Genomic DNA, 18625 nt, shown 5'->3' on the forward strand with positions numbered 1-18625 from the left:
AAAAGTTACATACATTATAAGAAAATCTTTTTGTGTTAGTCTATTTAATAGTAATTCTCGTAATCAAATCTATCGGGCATAATCGCTGGGGCTACCACTGTCCAACCGTAAAGGGCATAACATATCCATGCACTAACTATTTTTACCCAAGAATAAAAATATGTTCTTCCTACGGGTATAAAATCACCTACATCATCCTGGGTAACGTTTATTGTTAGTAAAATTGCAATCCACTGGGTTGCCAGAAAGAATATAACGTGGAACAGAGTGTAATTGTACTTGGTTCCAGTCCTTTCATCATCATTTTGGTTATCCATTGCGCCTGTAGGAGATGATGTCCCTAACCAAGCGGTATCATATAAGGCACTTTCCGGTAAAGATCCTTCTTCTACAGCTTGTTTAATAGCTTCATACCTCAACTGATTTCTTGTCTGTCCACCTAGTCCTTCGTACTCGATATCATTCCCGAGATATATAGCACCATTAGTATTGGTGCCTTGAAAAGCACTATTAGCAGCGGCTCTAGTTGTGGTGTAAGCAATCGCAATAAAAGTAAATAAAGAGCCCAAAATGATACTAAACTTACGGGTTCCACTAGATCTAACCAACGGATTACACATTTTGTCATCCGGTTCGGAAGACATGGCACTCATTGTCAAATAAGTACAGTAAACAGAAACCATACTACTTTGGGCCAGCCCACTTTTAGGGTTGGCCTCTTGGATCTTAGGATTCACCGATAAGACAAGCGTTATAACAGTTAATATTAAATTGACTGTTACCGCTGTTTGATTCATGTTACATTGTTGATGACAAAACATAACATACATAACAACAGTCATGATAATCGATGCGGTATACATTGAAGTTGTCCCTAAAACCAAAAATCGTTGCCAGAATGAGGAATCTTCATCTTCTGACTCAACGTGACTAATACACGTTTCAGCCCACTCATGAGCGAAGTCTACTAATAATATAAGCCCAACCAGGATGAAAATTGCTCCACTAGGGACTGACACCCACTTGGAAAAGAAAATATAAAAGTCATTGGGGATGACAAATGACAAAACAATGAGACATAAATACAGTATAAATTTTAAACTCCACCACGAATTCTGTAATGCTGCTCTTACGTCATTAGTCGACTTTACGCCCGTTAGTACAAGCGCCAATATCAAATGTAAGCATCCCAATGCAAAATTCAACCTATGAACTGTAAAAAATCCACATTCCCCAGTCCCAGTACATGTCTTCCCTGGCCATAGGATTGATTTGTTCGCAGAATAGGACACCCATGATATCAATGAGTTAAGTAAAAGCCAAACGGCGTACAGAAGTCTTGTCCCTAAAGAAGAAGATCCTAGGGAAGATGCAGTCTTAGTCACCAAGTTTGAGCAGCAACCTCCAAAACAGGACGCCACGAATGAGCCCGCCATGCTAACTGGCAAAGAAATTACGGCACCCATGGTAGATTGTTGTACTTTGTGATGGGTATTTTGATATGAAGTAAATCTGTTGTTTGATTATAAACTTCGTTTTGGGGGCATAAAGACCTCAAAAACAGTTCTCTTTTTTGTTAGAATCTAATTGTCGGAACTTCTATTGTAGCCGAGAGACATAAACAAAAGAGGTACAAATACTACAATATTCGACACTGTGAAATGATAAAAAAAATCTACCCAGGAAACCCTATGAGGAAATGTCGAATACTATTGTGATAGTCTATTTGGGAGCTAACAGAATCGAAATTGGAAGAAGTGCTGATGCGTGTCCACAAGAAATTATCGCCTGGAAAACAGGTAGTATTAATGAAAAAAATAGGGAAGAATTGAAAAAAATATTTGAACATTACTTCCAAATTTGCAACATCTTGGGAAATCGAGAAGTACAAGTGTTGATACTAGAAGATATCTTCATTTCTGTAGTAGAGAAAAGAATTATTTGTAGCATCTTGTTTAAGGAATTTGACTGCGCTCACGTTTCGTTTGTCCCCAGGGCCATTGTGCACTGCTTATCCTGTAATACAAGGAATGCCATAGTTATAGATATAGGTACCAATTATACTACATGCGTACCTATTTTCGACCTTAGACCTTTGCAACAGTTCATAAAATACTCAAAACGAGGCAAAAGACAGGTTGAGTCAAGAATTCCTCTCCCGGGCAGTCTCTACATGCCAATATTTTTTGACGAAGAATACAACTCTAAAAATTGTGAAGTAGATGAAACCCCGGTAATAAATCTTGTCAAAAATATTGTAGAGTCACTTCCTATCGACTTGAGAAGGCCACTGAGAGAAAATATCATTATAGTAAACATTGAAGAGGCGTATGAAACAGTAATAAGGAATTTATTCAAGTTAAAAATGGATACGTCCAAAATCCAGTTTCCTAAAAATTACTGGCAGGCTGGTTCTGCATGCGCGAAAATACTTCTGCACTATAAGGGGAGCAACATTGTAGGAATAGAAAGAGATGAGTTTTATAACAATCCTCATATTGCTCCTGATTGGTTTGATTATTACTTCAGAACTGGAGTGAAGCGCTTACAATAGGCTTTATGTATATGTAGAAAACAAAAACAGGAAGTGTTCTCTTCACCAAACTGCGTCTTTCCACAACAATTAGCCTTATTGAGCTTTTGATGTAAAAGTTTATGATAGTAAAGAGCTATTTTTAACAATAGAGGAGAAAAAATAAAAATGGTCTCTAGCGGGATCGAACCGCTGATCCCCGCGTTATTAGCACGGTGCCTTAACCAACTGGGCCAAGAGACCAATTTGGATCGAAAGTGTTGTATCTCAAAATGAGATATGTCAGTATGACAATACGTCATCCTAAACGTTCATAAAACACATATGAAACAACCTTATAACAAAACGAACAACATGAGATAAAACACGGCCTTCCCTAGCTGAACTACCCAAACGTATAAATGCTTGAACAATTAGTTTAGATCCGAGATTCCGCGCTTCCACCACTTAGTATGATTCATATTTTATATAATATATAAGATAAGTAACATTCCGTGAATTAATCTGATAAACTGTTTTGACAACTGGTTACTTCCCTAAGACTGTTTATATTAGGATTGTCAAGACACTCCGGTATTACTCGAGCCCGTAATACAACAGAAAGTTAACCATTAATATTTCACCTAATTACACACTCTCCTAAAGAATTTGGATTTGATAACTATCATGTCATTTGAAAGAGTAACTCGTTTTCAGATTTATTATTGCCGGAATAAAAATAAATAAATATATCGAATAATATTCTTTATTATTAATGTCGAATGAGTTGTTAGAAGACTTCATAACAATTATCGGATTTAATGGAAGCTGAAGTGCAAGAATTGATAATTTAATAAGATAATGAATTTAATATAAAATATAAACGGAGAGAGAATAATGTTGTTATATAGAATTGTTGATTCCCTTTTGCGGATTTCTTATATCCTCGAGGAAAACTTCTAATATATATCCAATATAATCGTTTCCAAATTGTGAAAGAAAAAAAAATCTTCAATACAGTGTATTAGTGCTACATAAAAACGCGTTAAAACTTGCATTCCAATTTATCAAAAAGTTTGCCAGGACATATAGGATATAAATGCATTGCGAAGTAAAACACTTCTCAAAAAATTAAAAAAAAAAAAAAAAATAAAACTAACGTATTCACTTCTTTTACTTTAGTGGAGAGAATAACGAAATCACTCAACTTTAATGGCAGAGTATATCTTCCTAATAAAAAACATACTACTAAAAAAACCAATCGCTCCAGTGACGACACAACATAATGCAGATATAATAAGTGAATATCCGAGATAGAGCACGACAGTAATAACTCCACCAAGCTTGAACTTAGTAAATAGTATGGAGTGGATGAACGTATAGATTGAACATCCTAAACCACCAATAATAAAACTTCTCCATTGCCATAGCCAGTTTTCTAGACATAACGAGTAATATGTGATCAAGATGGTAACTAATGAGGTTGTCAAGGTCAACAATAAGAATGAAAAGAGTAAAAATCCAAACATATAAAAAATTTTGTTGAACCATAAACTGGAGTAAATGAAGTACAGCTCAACCGCTATTGATCCGAAACTGAAAATTCCAGCGATTAAGGTTGCTTGTGCTGTTCTCAAGTACCAGGGTTGATATGGAATCTGTCTGGCGATTTGGTTTGTTTTAGTTGGATGCTCATCCCAATTACACTGCTTATGAGCAACAATTGAACCCGCAAACGACAACGGAACAGAAACTAAAAACCATAGAAGAATGATAAAGAATAGGCTTCTCGCTGGGATGACACCTGAAGAATGTGCAAATAACAAAAAGAAGTTCATTATTACAATCAGTAAAAAAATTGCTCCAGGAAGTAATATTGGCGTTAATATCATATTCGCCTTCCAATAGGGTCCACGAAAAAATTTGTAGACACCCATTGAGGCGTAGGATCCTACAAATCCAAATAATGCATAAAGAACAAACATTACAGTTGGCAGGGATCCTCTGGAAACAGGCGACACAAGACCTACTGCGGCAAAAAAAATGCTACACATGACCATCAAAAATAACTGCATACCGGATCCCACAAGAATGGATAGCAGCATCGACTTAGATGGGGTTCTAAATACGTCACCATGGCCCAATTTCCAGCCAGAATCTTCATGGAATTCATTATCCAAGTTTAGTTCGTTATAACGAGCGAGATCGCTTTTCAAAGCCCGTAATAGAGAATGCATTACAACAGATGACAACAAAATAACAATAACGGAAAAATTTATTAATGAAAACCATTGTATCTGCGGGTCATAAATATGTAGATACTTATCCCATCTCGTAGCCCACACTGTATCAGAGGCAACAAATTTAACAGAATAAGTGAAGTAAACCTCGTTATCCTTATCCTCGTCTAGTATCAGAGGTTTTCCCGTTGTAGAACACGCGCCAGGTGACGATCTTTCGATAGATACAGGGTTTACAATGACACCAACAACTCGGTAATTATCGTTTCCACGATCGTGAAATTCCACTTCAATGTCAAAATGATTTACAAAGTAAGGTAATTCTACCGTTTTAACTAAATTAGGCTTAACATTCTTGGGCAGTCGAGCATCCAATATAACATCCTCATTTGAGGCCTCTGAAGTAAGCTCTTCCATCGTACTGGGAACTGCTTTACCGTCAACGGTTTGCTTAACATCTGTAAAACCTAACTCAAATCCTGTGCCGTAATAGTTTGTTTTTGTTCTGCTATCATAAGCCTTTCTTGCTGCTGGCAATCCATCCACGAGCCAGTTTTGGAAAAATCCACTTTTAATAAGGGTGTTGATAAATTTGGCATCTTTTCCCGGAATCGTGCTTTTACAAAGTGCAACACACTCTTTCTCCTCTAACATGTTCAATTGGAATGGGGAATTGTAAATTCTGTCACCAAATATGACTGAACCTAACGACTCAGGCTGTTTCTCAACGTGCTCTGGTCTACAAAAATGAAACCTCTTATTATAGTAATCATAGGAGTAAAGAAAATGTTCTTTATCGCCTGAAACATCGTTACCTTCCTCATCTTGATGCTGAAAGTAAATTGATGGAGTCAAGCGGTTCACCAATAGCGGGATTTCATCGCCTGAGTGATATGTTGTGGGAGATAGGCCTGGCAAGGAAAATCCTTTAGTTAAAGTTGCATAGCAATAAATCAGCAACCAAACACCTCGTTTCATTACCGATTATTAATTATCAATATGTGTACTAATATAATTGTCAAAATTTATGATGTAAATTTAGGGTTCCCAACATATTTTACTCAACTGTAAACAAGTCATAATTTCCTCGGACAAAATTAGGCAAAATAACAGAAAAACCAATGGATGGGATGGGTAGGAAAATGAGTAAGTAACCCAAACAAACGGTACCTCTTTATTCAGTCGGCTTTACAGATACTGAGGTAACTTATAATGGTTTTTTCTTATGAGCACTATATGAATCTCCTTTTCCATTTGGATAACAGTAAAGAAACGGTGCCTCCAGAGATTGCAAAAAGAATAATTTCAAATGCTATAGCTCCTGTAATAACAGTTACTTCAACTCCTCTCTTCGACAAACATATTCAAGAAACGTACAAAGTAGATTCTCTCTATATGCTGCTGCGATTCTTTGGCGGTTGTGTCTCTGATAGAGATCAAGCCAATGAAGCGAAGGTTGGACAGCATGAGCATGAGGTTTGTGATGCAAGTGACTCGACGGATTCAATTCCCAAAAATAAAAATTTGGAAGTGCCCAATTTATCAAAGAAAGGTAGTCGCAGTAGGTCGAATAGTCTTTTCCAGAGGGATTCAACGCAATCTCAATATATCAGGTTTACAAGGCCATTAGGTGACTTGATCGAAACAAGAGATGCAAATGATATGTTATTCAATTACCATTCTTTAGAGGTATTCTTAGATAATTATTTGAAATTGGTTGCAGCAAATACTGATGAAATGGTTCCTCATAATCTTCTTAAGAAATCCATTTATCATAGTTTCTTTTCACTAGCAATTTCATCCACAAATAACTTATCGCCCTATGAAACTTTTAATCACCCTATTCTTTCCTTGATTGCTTTAGATATATCAAATGGCGAAGTTTATGAGGATGCAAGAGATCTTTTAGTCAATTTCAAGAATCTTAATCATAATACTGAAAACTTTCCTATCTTCATGAATACAAATGAAATGCTTCCAGTTTTCTTACTCTGCTACAATGACGATTCCCAAGAAGAATTCGAAAAATGCCAGGCGTTAGCTAAGAAACTAAAGAAGCAGTTGTTTGTTGAGAGTATCTTACTAGCACTCTGGAAGGATTCTTTTATTTACGACGAAAATTCAGTCATACAGTTACACCAACCAGTAATGTCATCGCTTGAAGAAATTCTCTTCTTCCTTCAAGCTCCAACTCAAACAACACTCTCTCTGGCTTTGATAAACTCGATCTATGATATGCTTGATTATTTGGTTTATGATTTAATGATACCATTCATGAAAAGAAAAGTGTCATTCTGGGAAGAGACAATTTTACAGCCAAGAAAGTCGCTATTTAATGGTGCAAAGTTTTTCAAAAAATTTATGAATAAAAATCCTGTCAATGGTAATCACCAACATAATTCTCTAACGAGAGACAGCCAGGGAAATGAATACTTCGCATCGTCATCTTCTGAGTTTTTGATGAGAAAGTTAGCAGATTGGTCTATGATGCTATCCGACTTCAAAACTGCTTATTCCACATACGAATCGCTTATGGATGACCTAGATGCATTTCCAAAGTACCTGGCATCATGCATCGAATGGTGCGCGGTATCACTATTGATGGGTGCGCAGAGCATAGTCACCGTGAAAATGATCAAAAACGATATAAATCCTCTTATCGAAAGGGCATTAGCCACATACGAAAACTGCTCACGAATACAACGTGGTAAAGGCAAAGAATCAAACTCTTTGGATGTTACAGAGCCAGTGCGTTCGTATGAGACACGTTGTATGATTTTGGCATCTGAATTGTTTTTATCTTTAAGCAATACGTGGACATCTACCCCATACGCTATCCAATATTTAGAAACAATTCTAGACGAGTGCAAGTTGGGACCTTGTTCACAGATAATGGTTTGGGAAAGGCTTAGTGACTGCTATAATTTGAGAGTTGACCCTAGAATCAAACATAGAGTTGGAGCAATGAAGAAGGACGCTAAAGACACCGAAGATCTCCGAGGTGAGCATAAGTATAGCACAGATCATTTCACAGACGAGGACATATTATCGGAAGGGTTAACAAGAAGACGCAAGGCAGCTTTTTTTAGGTTAATAGCAGCTAAGAAGTGGGCAGAGCAAAAACAATGGAGACAGGTTTCTTGGTGCTTAAAAGATATTGAAAGTACCTATTCAGAGATCAAATTTTTGCATGGTAACGGTTTAATTTTAAGCAAACTAAAAAATCAACTCAATTTAAAGGACGTGGATTCTGCACCACGGCCCTCCGAAAAGAATCTTACAAGAACAAGTGTTAGCTTTATTGGATGACTTTATGGAAAATTCATGTTTTGAGTATAAATTATACGTACGAATCTTATAGATATATATTTTTCTTTTAAAACTCCATTTCAGCTCATAAGCCGATACAAACACCTTCTATATATTATTTCTCTAACAGCTATGTTAACATGATTGCCTTTGTTTATCTACTAAAGGACCCTTCTACTTTATCTACCATACGCCTATATTTTCTCTGTGTTTCAATCATATCGAGAAAAATTTGGTACTTCGTGTCTAAAAGAATTCTATCTGGATGAGTTTTCTCATTTGGATTGACAATTCTTGCATTACCCGTTAGCTCTTGCATAACTTTCCATAGAAAACTTGTCCCGTTATATCTTCCCTCTCCTAGGCTCTCCTGTCCCACGGTCAATGAAGCATCCTTACTACTTTCCTCAGAGGTTTTGTCAAGTGGTTGTTGTGTGCAAATCGGAAGAGAATAGTTATTTATTTTGGCAGGCGCACTTGGAGTTGAAAGTTGTAGATTATGTGGGGATACAAAGCCATTTGTCGAGTTTCGATCTTCCATTGATAACTTTTGTATCGACGAATATGAATCGTTAAAACGTTCCGTCTTTGTCTGAGAAGATTTTTGGCCTTTGAGAGTTCTTTTTTCCCTGGTATAATCAAAATCTTCACTTGCTGCAGCCCCAAGCAAGGCAGAACCAAATACAACTGCAGCGTCAACGTATCGAGGAATCACTATCGGCAGGCCAGTACAATCAGCCAACAACCTCATCAACAAGCTATTTCGACACTGTCCACCTGACATGAAAATAGCATTTATTTCATGCCCACTTTTTAGCATTACTTCAATGATTTGTCTTGTTTGTTGTGATATGAATTCACAGGCACTCAAATACATAACCGCTAAGTCTTCAATTGAGTTATCCATAGATTGTCCTATAATACAAGCGCGCATATTCGGATCTGCTATCGGTGATCGATTACCGTGATAGTCACCATAAAAAAACAAGTGCTTAGCTAAAGAAATAACAGATCTTACTTTGCGCTTCTCGACCAAGGTTTCAAGTATTTTGTTTAAATATTCGAATTTCGACACACCTGCCAAATTAGCCATATGGGATAGCTCAGTGAAAGCTGGATGCGTCGTTATTAAATGATCTAAAAGAACGCCTGTACAGCTTTGGCCGCCTTCTGCCGCCCAAAAGCCTCTTGCAAGGACATCTCTATAAGGCCCCCAAACGCCATGGACAAATATAGGGTTTTTTGATAACAAAATATGACACGTAGACGTACCGGCAACAGCTGCCAATCTGCCAATTGCACCATTGAAATCCTTTTTATAATTTTCGGTCTCGGCAAGACCTTTTACTGCTGATTCCGGCTTGGCGGCTACCGTCCCTACCCAGCCTGCATATGCATCAATAATTCCTGAACTTACTACACAATGCTCTGTCAAGCCTAATTGACAGGCAGCCTTTTTATCTAACGGGCTGATACATTCACCTGCGGTCAGAAAGTTTTTTTTTTCCCTTAACGATCCACCCAGTCTTTCAAAATCATTCTTCGTAAGCTCTGAAAGCCCAATTGAATTTAAGAATTCTTTGGACCAGCCTATATCGGAACCTTCGACACCCACTGGTAGAAATCCCTGCTTACAAACAGCAGAACAAAATGACCTATTCTCTTTTCCCGTGGCTTTGAAAGTCAAGTAATCCGGAAGGTCAAAAAACTTACAATCCTGAAAAATTCCAGCTTCTAAGTTGTTCTTCAACCACTTAATCTTCGGAATTTCCATTTCAACAGACATTTGCCCTCCCACATATTTTAAACATTTATCACCAGATGAGTTGATTTCTTCAGTCTCCTTCATCGCCCTATGGTCCATCCATAATATGATATTCTGGTCATTATTGGTAAAATCCGGTCCAACTGCAATTTCTTCAAAATTGGTAGCGGATACGACTACTAAGGAACAAGTCGCATCAAAACCAATTCCACGAACTCTTTCAGGGTCAACTCCTGATTCTTCAACAACAGTTCTAACACAATAGCAAACTGCATTCCAGATTTCTCTTGAAGACTGAGTAATAAAATTGGATATCAATTGTTCCCTTTTTATGGGTTTTTCTGCTAGCGACAACATGTTACCAGATTGATCGATAACACATGCCCTTGCAGAGCCTGTTCCGACATCTACACCAACGTAGAATTTTGCTTCTGGATCTTGTGGAGAAATGCGAGAAATCGAGGTTTCCTGTGACGACAATACCGCTGGCTCCCGTGTTTCATTTTGCATATTGTTTTGGCGTTTCCTGCTTTTCATATAGCCTTAATAATGTACTTTGCAGATGTTTGTTCCTTCGTCTCTTTACATCTTTTCATTGTACTCAGCGGTCTGGGTGTGCAGCTTTCCACATTTACTAATACTGGTCTGTAGCATTTAGTCAAACGGGTGTTATAAAGGTTCAATTTCTTCATCATACCTAACATTGTGATCGAGGTTTCCAGGAAGAGCTTATATATATCAAAACAAGAAACCCAGAGTATCTTTACCCCCACATTCAATATGAGGTGTCAGCCATAATTATTTACATGATAATACTGATATTTTTTCTTTTTCGCGATATATTGAAAAGAAAAAAAAATTGCGAGGTGATTCCTCATCGCATGTATTCATTTTAACGACATTGAATTAAGCCTTCAGGGGGGAGAACAATTTAACGATTGTGTGAGTGTGAATTTGTGCTGAGGATAACAATGACGAAACCGCGTTACAATGACGTGTTGTTTGATGATGATGACTCGGTACCATCAGAATCAGTTACGAGGAAATCGCAGAGAAGAAAGGCAACGTCACCTGGGGAATCAAGAGAGTCCTCAAAAGATCGTCTACTGATACTTCCCTCTATGGGGGAATCATATACTGAGTACGTAGACTCTTATTTGAACTTAGAATTATTGGAAAGGGGAGAAAGAGAAACACCAATCTTTCTTGAATCTCTGACAAGACAACTAACGCAGAAAATATATGAACTAATAAAAACAAAATCTTTAACTGCAGATACCTTGCAACAAATAAGTGATAAATACGATGGTGTAGTGGCAGAAAACAAGCTGTTATTTTTGCAAAGACAGTATTATGTTGATGATGAAGGAAATGTTAGAGATGGCCGAAATAATGATAAAATATACTGTGAGCCAAAGCATGTATACGACATGGTGATGGCAACACACTTGATGAATAAGCATCTTAGGGGTAAAACATTACATTCCTTTTTATTTTCTCATTTTGCCAATATTAGTCATGCCATCATCGATTGGGTCCAGCAATTTTGTTCAAAATGTAATAAAAAGGGCAAAATTAAACCATTGAAGGAATATAAACGTCCTGACATGTACGATAAACTACTACCAATGGAAAGGATACATATTGAGGTATTCGAACCCTTCAATGGAGAAGCTATTGAGGGAAAATATTCTTATGTCCTTTTATGCCGAGACTATCGCTCTAGTTTTATGTGGTTATTACCACTTAAGAGTACCAAATTCAAACATCTTATCCCAGTTGTTTCCTCACTTTTTTTAACATTTGCTAGGGTTCCAATTTTCGTAACATCAAGCACTTTAGATAAAGATGATCTTTATGATATTTGTGAAGAAATTGCATCAAAATACGGTCTCCGTATTGGCTTGGGTTTGAAGAGTTCTGCGAGATTTCATACTGGGGGTATACTGTGCATTCAGTATGCTCTAAATAGTTATAAGAAGGAATGTCTAGCCGATTGGGGTAAGTGCCTAAGATATGGCCCTTACAGATTCAACCGAAGGAGAAATAAGAGAACGAAACGTAAACCTGTGCAAGTACTACTTAGTGAAGTTCCAGGTCACAATGCCAAGTTTGAGACTAAGAGAGAAAGGGTTATAGAAAACACATATTCCCGTAATATGTTCAAGATGGCAGGTGGAAAAGGTCTTATATATTTGGAAGATGTCAATACTTTTGCCCTTGCTAATGAAGCGGATAATAGCTGTAACAATAATGGAATTCTTCATAATAACAATATAGGAAATGATAACTTTGAAGAAGAAGTGCAAAAACAATTTGATCTAACTGAAAAAAACTATATCGATGAGTATGATGATTTGGCACATGATTCTTCAGAGGGCGAATTTGAACCTAATACCTTAACTCCCGAAGAAAAGCCTCCTCATAATGTCGATGAGGACCGAATAGAGTCCACCGGCGTGGCAGCCCCAATGCAGGGAACAGAAGAGCCTGAAAAAGGGGATCAAAAAGAAAGTGACGGTGCATCACAAGTAGATCAAAGTGTCGAAATAACTAGACCAGAAACTTCCTACTATCAAACTCTGGAATCGCCGTCAACAAAACGACAGAAATTAGACCAACAGGGTAATGGAGATCAAACAAGAGACTTTGGCACATCAATGGAATTGTAATAATATGTAGGATAGAATGAAAGGAGGAGTCACCATAGGTGAAAAAAAAAAGCACCTATTGCATATAAAGTATTCAAAAAGGTGTTGAAAGCTCTTCCTGTATATGACCCTGTATTTAATGTACGCGGTTAAAAAATTTTTATATTTTTAAATAAGTATCAACTTGGATAATATGATCTTGCCCGCAAGGTGGTTTTATATGAATAATTACTTTTTTTTTTTTTTTTTTTTTTTTTTTTTTTTTTTAATTGAACAATAGATGCAGAGGAATGCTCCAAAATTTATTTCCTTGAACAATATTACAAGAGGCAGATATATACTTTTCCTTATTTCCCTTAGTAAAGAATGATGCATGTATACTATTACAAATTTAAACTTCACCCCCACCATGGATGCAAAACAAATAGAAAGCCATTATCATTAGTTTTTTTTTTTCATTCAATTACGATACTTGCTGAAGAAATCTTGATGAAATTCTTTCCAGTCTTGAATCCATTTAGTCCCTGGAGCCAAAAACGTTGTTCGCACATGATAAGTCCCGGGTCTTTGTCCGAACCCAGACCCTGGGACAGTACAAATACCTGTAGATTCTAGCAAAGATGTGCAATAGAACTCATCAGGTTCGATGCCAAGGCGTTCGCTTTCACAAAGAGCTTTCTTAGGTAAAACAAGCCTAGGGAAAAGATACATTGCACCCTGAGGTTTTTGGCATTCGATACCCTCTAGTTCCTTAAACGTCTCGTACAATAAGTTTGCTCTCGTACGCATTTCATGAAAAATTTTCAGCCTTTCGTCATGATCTTGTTCATAGGACTCGTCTCCAGGCTGGGGTGGTTTGACCATTAAATCAACCACAGCTTGTCCTGTGACAACAGAACATATGGATATAGACATGAGTTTGAAAAGAGCATCTCTTATTTCTTGAGAAAACCCAATAATTTCCATGTAACCGCCTCTTTGGCCGCACTCATCCATGAATCCTTTAGAAATGGAGTGTAAAGAGGCGAGCTGAACGTTATCGAATTTTCCTGGATAAAGATGCTGCAATTTTCTTAGGACTTTCTTCATCGAATGAAATTTAACATCGTTGAAAATGTTTTCTTGATAGACCTCATCAGAAATGATTGTAATGCCGTATTTCGCAGCGATCAAACAGATCCTGGCAATGGTTTCTTCAGAAAGAACTGCACCGGTTGGGTTACCTGGATTAATAACTATCAGCACAGATGGTCTGATCTGTTTTTTCAAAGCATCTTGCACTACTTTTTCAATTTCGTCGCTGTTTGTAGACCAATTTGACTCCTCATCTAAGTAGTATGGCAGCACTTGTGCATTGAAAAGAGATGCGGATGCAGTATAAAGCGGATACTGCGGAATTGGAATCAGCAGGCCTGTTTGAGAATCTTTACACAATAAAGATAACAAAGAAGTTGCCGCGGACGAAGCGCCAGTGGTTAAATAAATATCTTCCGGTGTAGCGGGCTCACCGCCGTCTCTTCTAGTAATGAAGTCAGCAACTGTTTGCCTTATTCCTGGCACACCTTGAGAATGCGAATATGCCCCTATAGAACCGCCAATATCATTCAAGAGGCGCTCAGCTCTTTCCAAGGCGTCCCTGGAAAACAAGTTCAAAGAAGCCAGTTCATTATGGCCTACTCGTAAAATTTCCGGGTACTCCAGGATGGCCAGTACTTGCCTGGTAAAGGTCAAAGGCTTCTGATCCAGTTGCTGCGGATTACCAATGTTCGCATTGATAATATCATCGAAAGGCAAAACTTCTGGGTTTTTTTTCAATTCCTCTTTTAGCTCGTCAGCTCTGGTTGGAATAGCTCCTCTTACAGCATATTCTGCCTTAGTGACACCTGTATTCAAATCTTTTTTAGTAATCTTGCCAGCGGGCTTAAAATCCAAATCCTTTGCGGTGAACACACCTTTCAAATCCTGTTGGTGTGTCATTGTCATGTGTTCTTACTTCTTCTGTGTTTACCACTTACAAAAACAACACTACTGTGGCGCTCCTTCCCTTTATTCTTATCTTTTATGCCTCTAGAGATATGAGGAAATATTGGGGTATTTACTGAATGAGAAAAGGATGATGTCAGTCAAGAAAGGATCAAAAAGAAAAGTGAACAGAATATAGTTCCCACACGAAGTAGTAAATTTAGCTATCCTAAAAGTGTATTGGTAATTTGAAGAGATATGTAGATGTACATATGGGACCATAAGAGTAGGAAAAATAAAATAAAATCGCCAAACAAGTAGGAGAAGCCTCAAGATACAAGCCGTTTCCATGGAGAAAATATTGCGAATGAGGCCAAACTTGAACTTTTTTTTTTTCTGCTAAAAAATTCAGAAAAAAAATGAAATTATTTTCTTAGGTATAATGAAGTAATTATGACGAAGTACTTTGAGAACCCATAAAGAGAAGCAATTGAAGACGTGTGGAGGACATCAGCCCGCAGCACATTAGTAGAAACAATAGTATCGTGATGTGATCCCTCTTGGACCCTTTGCCAATCAAGGGTGAAGCGAAGCCATTTAAAACGTACGAACAATGGCGGTAGTTGAGGTATGGGTGAGGCCGCAGATTAAATCCCGGCGGCAGGAGCAACCGCTTTTAACCAGAATTGTATGTTATAAAGTATCTGTATATACGTGTATATATGTTGTGTGTATGTGAATGAGCAGTGGATCTAAGTAACTAAGTCCTCTAGTTCTTCAGGATCGAGGCCTTCTTCGCTGTACACTAACTCCATGGTTGGGACGGCGGCAACTTCTTTGAAGTTCTTAGACAGCAGTGGTAACGCTGCACCTTCTTCTTGATTCCGAGTGATGCACTCAGTCTCATCTTTTTCGCCTTCTTCATCAATTTGTTCTAGTGGGAGTAAATCAACTTTATCTGGGGTGTCATCTTCGTCTTCCAAGTCAAGCTTATATGGTGAGTTGAACGTCTTCAGCTTTTCAATATCATCTTGTTGAAATGGGGAATAGCCTTCTGGTACATACGGTAACGGCTCCTGCCTCTGTGGTGCTATTTCGATATCATAGTCATCAGTTTTATCACTTTTATCGTTTTTAGTTTTTTGCTCATTCTTCGTGGAGTTCTTTATGAGTTGTTGCAGACCACCTTGCTCATTAAATAGTCCTAGGCCACCATTTAATTCATTTTCACCGTCGGAGGAATCCTGTTTTAAAAGTGCACTTTGGAGTTTTTTGCCAAGTTTACTCTCGGAATCTTCATTACCTTCATCATCGTCGGAACTCTCTTCATTTTTACCTGAATCTGCAAGATCTTTTAAAACTAGACTTTTCATTTTAGGTAAAGCATTATAACCAAGGACAGAACCGTACTTTTGTAACTTTCTTGAATTGCTTAACAAATCATTATGGTTGGCCCTACTACGACTGCGAGAAATTTGCGAAAGTTTCCTGAGTTGGTCGTTTTTGCGTATAGATAGTGTATTCTGTAGTTGTGGTAAGTCTGCATCTTTACTCTGATTAGAAGTTTCGGGAAAAATAAAGCTTTTCGATCTATTGTTGTCTTTTGCTGCCAGAGGCAATCTTCCTTGTTGTTGCGCATGGGTATGCAACCTTTTTGTGGGTGACACCTCCTTCCCTCCTTGTATGTACTTTAATGTGTTGCCATTGTTGCTGTTCGCATCCCTTTTGAGTTGGTCCAATCTTACAGGTGGTTTTAAAATATTAGAGTGCGACCTTTTCAGCAAGTGAGCCGGCGTCTGTGGAAAGTTAATGCCGGAACTTTCATTCCCTGTATATACGATATTATTCTCTTTATCTTCGTTAGCTGGCATCATAAAGGTTTATTATCTAGCACTTAATCTAGCTTGGTACCGCAGAAGTGTAATAGTATGTGAATGGGAAAAACCGCTAGCAACCGTTACTTGCCTTCGCCGAATATTGATTTAAAGCTGCATTTATTTTGTTTGTTTATTTTGTTTGTTTTTCTTTTTGACCTCTTACACGAGTTTTTTGACGCGTTTGAGATCTTTGTGTGAAAACGATAAGCAACCTACGCTAACAAATACACACGTCGCACGGAAAGTGATAGTGAAGCAGATATTTCTCGCAAATCCTATGTTATCCGTAAAATAAATCCAACCCTAAAGTATTAACATGTAACAACTTAAGCGCTTCCTTAAGACTGTATAGATATATATATATACATATATATACATAATCATGAAACGCATCGTCGAAAGGTCATTTGAAGCTCGGATCACGTGATCGAAAGCTGTAAGGAATTTGAAAAGCCAATTTTCCCGTAGAAGCTGTGAGGTACAACAAGTGAAATAACTACAGGAGAAACTCACTGAGAAACGTTGGAATAGAACAGTAGTAATCGCAGGACGGAATGCCACTATTTGCAAGGCTCTGCCAGCCTCAATCAAGAAGAATGTTTTCATCTATATCTTCTTTCTCTGCTCTATCTGTGTTACGCCCACAAACCGGTATGCTCTTAAACAGTTCACCATTGAAGACTCCGTCCTTCACACCGTTGGGATTTGGCTTAATAGGTCAAAGAAGATGGAAATCAAGGGGTAACACCTATCAACCTAGTACATTGAAACGGAAGAGAACTTTTGGTTTCTTGGCTAGGGCCAAGAGCAAACAGGGCTCTAAGATATTGAAAAGGAGGAAGCTCAAAGGTAGGTGGTTTTTGTCTCATTGAAATTTCACATACTATTCAGATAAATTTGAATACTTCTTGTACATAGGTATCTAATGATTATGCAACATACACTTTCACTATTATTCAAAAATAAAAGAGCAGTTACTTTATTCCACTTTAAAAAGACGGTTACTTTGTATGTACATGATTTTATATAAAAAGAAAGAAAATGCACCAGTATATATATATATACAATTAAAAAAGTCCAACAAGACAAAACTGATTCGCTGATTAAGCAAAATCGATTACAATACCGGGGCCATGTGTGCTTGATAATGTGGTTTTACTCAGTATATTTGGTTTCTTAGATTTTTGATTATCAACAGCAGTTTTAAATGCCGCTCTAGCGGATATAATGTTTTGTAAAATTTCTCGATCAGTGAAGTAGCATTTGCCGACTCCAATGCTGATAGAGTTTCCCCTTTGCCTGAAAGGCATAGATCCTAGACTTTCTTGAAGTAAGGAGCTTATATCATCACTCACCGTACCTTTTTTGACAGAGGGTAAAACCCCACGAGGACCAAGTATCCTGGCCACCTGCGATTGTAAAGCTGGAACAATATCAGGAGTTGCAAATGCTTTGTCAAAATCAACGCTAATTTCACCGCTTTTAATTTTGGCAACAAGATCTGCTCCGCCAATCAAATGATTTGGGTATTTCTCACGAAGCTCTTCCAATTTACTTTCGTCGTTGGTAAAGGCAGCAATTTTGATATATCTCAAAGGCTTAGGAAATGTCACGCTACCGGATAAAGGCGCTGTACCTCTTTCACCGACTACCAATGTAGTCAAATTAATTGTCTGTTGCGATTGCGGTCTGCCAACTTCTGCTGCGCGTAAATATCTTAGTGCCTTTGTAACAGGCATGTACAATGGGCTTGCTGTAGCTGGTCTCTTTGCCTCGGCCTTTCGTTGTACCAATCTTTTCAACTCTCTTTTTTTGGCTTGGTCTTTTGTTAGCGAAGGTGCATTGGAGGACATAGCTGCTGGTTTATAGTCATCTGCGTATAGTTTTTTTGCAGTATGAAAAAAGCATCTTCTTGCAGGACCTGTGACACATATTTTCGGGATCGCTACTACGGATAGCATCTTCTTTGATGACTTATCACTGTTTAGTTTTCTTCAAATTCCCTTTATTTCAGGTCGTTTTTCAAAATACTTTGGTTTTTCGAAAGTTTTCTCTTTTCGCTTAAAAAGGAGATTTTGTCGCTAGTCTCATAATGTAAGTTACACTAAAAAATAGAGAATAGTAAAGATGAACTGGATATACAAATATAGTATATTTTTACCGCTGTTGAAAACATTTCGTTCCCTCCCATGATACATTCATATTTTTTGTGGGTTTCAAGACTACCATAATACCTACTTTAGAAAAGCTTCGATTAGGTAAAAAAGTTCTATATGCTTTGATGTCGGGCATTTTTACGCATTTAAACA

General features: G+C 37.7%; 11 protein-coding genes and 1 non-coding gene across 12 annotated transcripts, besides 2 other annotated features; 4 read left to right on the forward strand and 8 right to left on the reverse strand.

The window, feature by feature from the left end:
• Positions 1-44: 44 nt before the first annotated feature.
• On the reverse strand, positions 45-1466 carry TMS1 (Tms1p; the record flags this gene model as incomplete). The annotated part of the gene is made up of 1 exon (NM_001180413.3): positions 45-1466. The coding sequence occupies one exon, from the start codon at positions 1464-1466 to the stop codon at positions 45-47; it is 1422 nt and encodes a 473-aa protein (NP_010390.3).
• Positions 1467-1699: 233 nt separating this feature from the next.
• Positions 1700-2554, forward strand: ARP10 (Arp10p; the record flags this gene model as incomplete). Its single annotated transcript, NM_001180414.1, has 1 exon — positions 1700-2554. The coding sequence occupies one exon, from the start codon at positions 1700-1702 to the stop codon at positions 2552-2554; it is 855 nt and encodes a 284-aa protein (NP_010391.1).
• A 148-nt stretch (positions 2555-2702) lies between these two features.
• YNCD0015C lies at positions 2703-2776 on the reverse strand. The gene has a single exon. It is a non-coding gene; the product is annotated as a tRNA-Ile (tRNA).
• A 15-nt stretch (positions 2777-2791) lies between these two features.
• Positions 2792-3132: a long terminal repeat (Ty3 LTR).
• A 106-nt stretch (positions 3133-3238) lies between these two features.
• Positions 3239-3480: a long terminal repeat (Ty1 LTR).
• A 231-nt stretch (positions 3481-3711) lies between these two features.
• On the reverse strand, positions 3712-5730 carry TMN2 (Tmn2p; the record flags this gene model as incomplete). The annotated part of the gene is made up of 1 exon (NM_001180415.1): positions 3712-5730. The coding sequence occupies one exon, from the start codon at positions 5728-5730 to the stop codon at positions 3712-3714; it is 2019 nt and encodes a 672-aa protein (NP_010392.1).
• A 234-nt stretch (positions 5731-5964) lies between these two features.
• On the forward strand, positions 5965-8061 carry TRS85 (Trs85p; the record flags this gene model as incomplete). The annotated part of the gene is made up of 1 exon (NM_001180416.3): positions 5965-8061. One exon carries the CDS (start codon positions 5965-5967, stop codon positions 8059-8061), a length of 2097 nt encoding a protein of 698 aa, NP_010393.3.
• Positions 8062-8215: 154 nt separating this feature from the next.
• On the reverse strand, positions 8216-10363 carry YDR109C (putative phosphotransferase; the record flags this gene model as incomplete). The annotated part of the gene is made up of 1 exon (NM_001180417.3): positions 8216-10363. The coding sequence occupies one exon, from the start codon at positions 10361-10363 to the stop codon at positions 8216-8218; it is 2148 nt and encodes a 715-aa protein (NP_010394.3).
• Positions 10364-10797: 434 nt separating this feature from the next.
• On the forward strand, positions 10798-12498 carry FOB1 (replication fork barrier binding protein FOB1; the record flags this gene model as incomplete). Its single annotated transcript, NM_001180418.1, has 1 exon — positions 10798-12498. The coding sequence occupies one exon, from the start codon at positions 10798-10800 to the stop codon at positions 12496-12498; it is 1701 nt and encodes a 566-aa protein (NP_010395.1).
• A 438-nt stretch (positions 12499-12936) lies between these two features.
• Positions 12937-14460, reverse strand: ALT2 (alanine transaminase ALT2; the record flags this gene model as incomplete). The annotated part of the gene is made up of 1 exon (NM_001180419.1): positions 12937-14460. One exon carries the CDS (start codon positions 14458-14460, stop codon positions 12937-12939), a length of 1524 nt encoding a protein of 507 aa, NP_010396.1.
• A 731-nt stretch (positions 14461-15191) lies between these two features.
• On the reverse strand, positions 15192-16313 carry PDS1 (securin; the record flags this gene model as incomplete). The annotated part of the gene is made up of 1 exon (NM_001180421.3): positions 15192-16313. The coding sequence occupies one exon, from the start codon at positions 16311-16313 to the stop codon at positions 15192-15194; it is 1122 nt and encodes a 373-aa protein (NP_010398.3).
• Positions 16314-16619: 306 nt separating this feature from the next.
• Positions 16620-16922, reverse strand: YDR114C (uncharacterized protein; the record flags this gene model as incomplete). The annotated part of the gene is made up of 1 exon (NM_001180422.3): positions 16620-16922. One exon carries the CDS (start codon positions 16920-16922, stop codon positions 16620-16622), a length of 303 nt encoding a protein of 100 aa, NP_010399.3.
• Positions 16871-17188, forward strand: MRX14 (putative mitochondrial 54S ribosomal protein; the record flags this gene model as incomplete). The annotated part of the gene is made up of 1 exon (NM_001180423.1): positions 16871-17188. The coding sequence occupies one exon, from the start codon at positions 16871-16873 to the stop codon at positions 17186-17188; it is 318 nt and encodes a 105-aa protein (NP_010400.1).
• Positions 17189-17419: 231 nt separating this feature from the next.
• MRPL1 (mitochondrial 54S ribosomal protein MRPL1) lies at positions 17420-18277 on the reverse strand (the record flags this gene model as incomplete). Its single annotated transcript, NM_001180424.1, has 1 exon — positions 17420-18277. One exon carries the CDS (start codon positions 18275-18277, stop codon positions 17420-17422), a length of 858 nt encoding a protein of 285 aa, NP_010401.1.
• Positions 18278-18625: the final 348 nt, after the last annotated feature.

This window comes from Saccharomyces cerevisiae, chromosome IV, assembly GCF_000146045.2.
Source record: "Saccharomyces cerevisiae S288C chromosome IV, complete sequence".
Taxonomy (NCBI): Eukaryota; Fungi; Ascomycota; class Saccharomycetes; order Saccharomycetales; family Saccharomycetaceae; genus Saccharomyces; species Saccharomyces cerevisiae.